We start from the raw sequence: 5,060 nt of genomic DNA, 5'->3' as shown, positions 1-5,060 counted from the left end.
CTGAAGAACAGTTTCCTTCATCTACACCCTGTGGCTCTTAACATTCTTTCAAACCCTGAGGGGAGGCTTTGGAGAAGATAACACACTTAGGACTAAGTGCTTCAAAATCTCTTACTCTTTGAATATTGTGCAGCTGTGGGTCTGTGCTAGTTTCCATCTATTGCTCATCTGAAATAAAACATACAATATTTGTGTTTTGGGGACGTGGGTCACCTCACTCATGTTGATATTTTTTAACTGCAACCATTTACCTACAAATTTTATAACTTAGTTTTTCTTAAACAATTGAGTAATAGTCCATTGTGTAAATGGCGCACATTTTTATCATCCATTCGTCAGATGATGGACATCTAAACTGTTTCCAATTTATGACTATTATGAATACAGCAGCAAAGAAGGTGGATGAGCAAGTATCTCTGTAAAAGAAGATAAAATCCATTGGGTGTATGCCGAAGAGTGGTTATAGCTGGATCCTCTTCAAGCTTCCTGAGGAACTGTGGCACTGATTTCCATAGTGGCTGCACAAGTTTGTACTCCCACCAGCAACGGAGGAGTGTTCCCCTTCCCTCACATCCTTGCCAGCCTGAGCTGTCATTTGTTTTGTTGATCTTGGCCATTCTGTCTGGTATAAAATGAAATCTCAAAGCTGTTTTAATTTGAATTTCCCTGATGACTAACATTTCTTTAAGTGCTTCTCCGTCATTTATGTTTCATCGTTTGAGAACGCTCCACTTAGTTCTGTATCCTAACTTTTAAATAGGTTTTTCTTTTTCTTGAAGTCCAGTGTTTTGAGTTCTTTATATATTTTAAATACTAACCCTCTATCAGATGTGTAATTAGTAAAAATATTTTCCTGTTGTATAGCTAGCCTACCACTTTCTTGGAATAGTAGTGTCATTTGCTCTCTTTGCTTTTCAGTTTCATAAGGTTCCATTCACTAATTGTTGATCTTGATGCCTGCCCTATCAGTGTTTTGATTAGAAAGTTGTTTTTTTTCCCCTTAGCCAATGAGTTCAAGACTATCCCCCACTTTCTCTTGTATCAGATCTGAGATGTCTGAGTTGAGGCTCTCGATCCATTTGGAGTTGCAGAATGACACATGAGCATCTATTTGCATTCTTCTACATGCAGCTGTTCTGTTTGGCCACCATGATACCATCTGTTGAAAATGCTGTCTTCTCTACAATGTGTGTTTTTAGCTTCTTTTTCAAAAATCAGTGTTCAGAGGTGTATGGATTTATGTCTGAGTCTTCAATTATATTCCAATGATTGACATGTTTGTTTTTATACCAGTACCACGCTATTACTATATGTTATTACTATAGCTTTGTAGTACGATTTGAAGTCTGTTGTAATAATAAAGGAACTGCCTCCAACAGTTCTTTTATTATTCAGGAATGTTTTAGCCATCCTGTTTATTTGTTGTTGTTTTTTTGCCCATATGAAGCTGAAAATTGTTTTCTTCAATTTATATAAAGAATTGTGTTGAAATTCTGACGGGATTTGATTGAATCTGTAAATTGCTTTTGGTAAGATGCCCATTTTCAGTATATGAATCCTATTGATACATGAACATGGGATATCTTTCCATCTTCTGATGTCTTCTTCAGAACCGTTTGTTTGTTTGTTTGTTTGTTTGTTTGTTTGTTTGTTTGATTGTTTGTGTTGAGACAGGGACTTTTTACGTAGTCGGACTGTCCTGGAACTCACTATGTAGATGAATGAGGCCAGTGTCAAGGTCACAGAGATCCTCCACTTGCCTCTGCCTCCTGAGTGCTAAGTGTGGGGAGTGTGCAGCCATACTCAGCTTTCTTCAGTATCTTAATGTTTTTGTCGTACAAGTCATTCACTTGCTTGATTAAAGTTATTCTGAGATTTCTTTTTAGGAATATTTTGAAAGATACTGTTTCCCGAGGGCTAATATCCAGAATATATAAAGACCTCAAGAAGTTAAACAGCAACAAATCAATTAATCCAACTAAAAATGGGGAACAGAGCTAAACAGAGAATTCTCAATAGAGGAATATCAAATGGCAGAGAAACACTTAAAGATATGTTCAACGTCCTTCATCATAAGGGAAATGCAAATGCAAATAACCCTGAGATTTCACCTTACACCCATCAGAATGGCTGACATGAATAACTCAAGTGACAACACATTCTGCAGAGGATGTGGAGAAAGAGGAACCCTCCTCCACTGCTAGTGGGAATGTAAACTTCTACAACCACTTTGGAAATCAATCTTGCGCTTTCTCAGACAATTAAGAATAGCGTTTCCTCAAGATCCAGCTATACCACTCTTAGGCATATATCCAAAAGATGCTCAAGTATACAACAAGGACATTTGTTCAACCATGTTTGTAGCAGCTCTCTTTGTAATAGCCAGAAGCTGGAAACAACCCAGACTCCCCTCAGTTGAGGAATGGATACAGAAATTGTGGTACATCTACACAATGGAATATTACTCAGCAATAAAAAAAACAAACAAACAAGGAAATCATGAAATTTTCAGGCAAATGGTGGGAACTAGAAAAGATCATCCTCAATGAGGTATCCCAGAAGCAGAAAGACACACAGGGCATATACTCACTCATAAGTGGATATTAGATATATAATATAGGATAAACATACTAAAATCTATACACCTAAAGAAACTAATTAAGAAGGAAGACTCTAGCTAAGATGCTCAATCCCCATTCAGAAAGGCAAAGAGGATGGATATCAAAAGAGGGAGAAAACAGGGAACAGGACAGGAGCCTACCACAGAGGGCTTCTGAAAGGCTCTACCCTGCAGGCGATCAAAGCAGATGCTGAGACTTATAGCCAAACTTTGGGCATAGTGCAAAGAATCTTATGAAAGAAGGGGGAGACAGTAAGACCTGGAGAGGATAGGAGCCCAACAAGGAGAGCAACAGAACTAAAACAATCTGGCACAGTGGTCTTTTCTGAGACTGATACTCCAACCAAGGACCATTCATGGAGATAACCTAGAACCCCTGCACAGATGTAGCCCATGGCAGTTCAGTGTCCAAATGGGTTCCATAGTGATGGGAACAGGGACTGTCTCTGACATGAACTGATTGGCCTGCTCTTTGACCACCTCCCCCCTGAGGTGGGGCAGCCTTACCCGGCCACAGAGGAAGACAATGCAGCCATTTCCGGTGAGACCTGATAGACTAGGATAAGAAGGAAGGAGAGGAAGACCTCCCCTATCAGTGGACTTGGGGAGAGGCATGGGTGGAGAAGGGGGAGGGAGCAGGGGATTGGGAGGGGAGGAGGAACGGAGCTACAGGGGGGATACAAAGTGAATAACTGTAAATAATAAAAATAAAAATAAATTTTAAAGATACTGTTTCCCTGTTTTCTTTGTCAATATGTCATACCTATGAAAGAAGGGTACTGATTTTTGTGTGCTAATTTTATATATTGCTATGTTACTAACAATGTTTATCAGCTGTAAAAGTTTCCTGGTGCAGGTTTTAGGGTATTTTATGTATAAAATCATATTGTGAGCAAAAAGGATACATTGACTTCTTCCTTTTCTATTTGTATCCCTTTGATCTCTTTCAATTGTCATATTGCTCTAAGACTTCAAATACTGTATCAAATAGATGTGGAGAAAGTGAACATCTTTGTCTTGTGCCTGGTTTTAGTGAAAATGCTTTGAGTTTCTCTCCAGTTAGGTTGATGTTGGCTGTGGTCTTCCTCTATACTGCTTTTATTATGTAGAGCTATGTGCCTTGTTTCCCTAGTCTCTCCAGGACTTTTATCATGAAGGGATGTTAGATATTTGTCAAAGGCCTTTCTTCCTCTAATGAGATGATCATGTGGTTTTTGTCTCTCAGTCTGTTTATGTGGTGGATTTACATTTCTCGATTTGCATATGTTGAACAATCTCACATCTCTGGGGTGAAGCCAACTTAATGATGGTGGATAATCTTTTTGGTATGTTCTTGGATTCAGTTTGCAAGTATTTTTGAGAAATTTTGCATCTATAACTTATATTGATCTACAATATTTTTTGTGTGTTTTGGGGGGTCATTGTTTGGTTTAGGTATCAGGGTAATTGTGGCCCCATAAAAAAGAATTGGCAAATGTTCCTTTGGTTTCTATTTTGCAGCATGATTTGAGGAGTATTTGGTGTTAATTCTTCTTTGATAATCTGATATAATTCTGCACTGAATCCATCTAGCCCTGGGCTGTTTTTGCTTGGGAAACTTTTAATTACTGCTTCTATTTCCCTAGGAGTTATGAGTCTGTTTAAATTCCTTATCTGTTCTTAATTTAACTGTGGTAGGTTTTATATATCAAGAAATTCAGCTATTTCTTAGTGGGTTTTTTTGTTTTGTTTTGTTTTTTGTTTTTTGTTGTTTTTTTTTTTTTTTTAGTTTGATGGAGTACAGATTTTTGAAGTTTGCCCTTATGATTGTCTGGATTTCCTCACTGTCTTTTGTAATGTGTCCCCTCCCTCCCTTTCATCTGTTTTGTCAGATATCAAAATGACTACATCTCTGCTTGGTTCTTTTTTTTTTTTTTTTTTTTTTTTTTTTTTTTTTTTTTTTTTTTTTTTGGAGGTCTTCACTTTTTTATTCTTTATGTACAAAGACTAGCATGATTGTTTCAGGGGTAGACAGCCTGGAATAATCCATTATAGGTCGCTCAGTCCAACTTGATGAAGCCAATGTCCTTCGCATACTGACGGTAACACTGATGGCACATATTCAGCCCGTATTTCCTGATCAGACCGTGGCAGTTGGAGCAGACACGGCAGGAGCGAGAACCCTGGCCGAACTTCTGCGGGTGACTACAGTAGAGCTGCTGGTGACCCATCTTGCCTTCAGACAGCCAAGGAGGGAAAAGGCTCTGCTTGGTTCTTAGGTCCAATTTCTTGTAACACCTTTTAAAAATATTTTTACCCTGAGATAGTATCTATTCTTGATGATGAGATGTGATATTTGAATGTAGCAGAAAAAAAAATAGATCCTGTCTTCTAATCCAGCCTGCTAGTCTGTCTCTATATTAGGGAAATGAGACCATTAATATTGAGAGTTTTCAGTGAG

The 5,060-nt window shown here is 38.2% G+C and overlaps 1 protein-coding gene across 1 annotated transcript; it reads right to left on the bottom strand.

The window, feature by feature from the left end:
• Positions 1–4,567: 4,567 nt before the first annotated feature.
• LOC129669143 (40S ribosomal protein S29-like) lies at positions 4,568–4,852 on the bottom strand. Its single transcript, XM_055597247.1, has one exon. The coding sequence runs from the start codon at positions 4,828–4,830 to the stop codon at positions 4,660–4,662; it is 171 nt and encodes a 56-aa protein (XP_055453222.1). The 5' UTR covers positions 4,831–4,852; the 3' UTR covers positions 4,568–4,659.
• Positions 4,853–5,060: the final 208 nt, after the last annotated feature.

This window comes from Psammomys obesus, unplaced genomic scaffold (assembly GCF_907164565.1).
Source record: "Psammomys obesus unplaced genomic scaffold, mPsaObe1.curated_primary_1811, whole genome shotgun sequence".
Classification (NCBI taxonomy): domain Eukaryota; kingdom Metazoa; phylum Chordata; class Mammalia; order Rodentia; family Muridae; genus Psammomys; species Psammomys obesus.
Note: the sequence above shows the minus strand (reverse complement) of the source record. Positions and strands in the feature narration are given on the sequence as shown.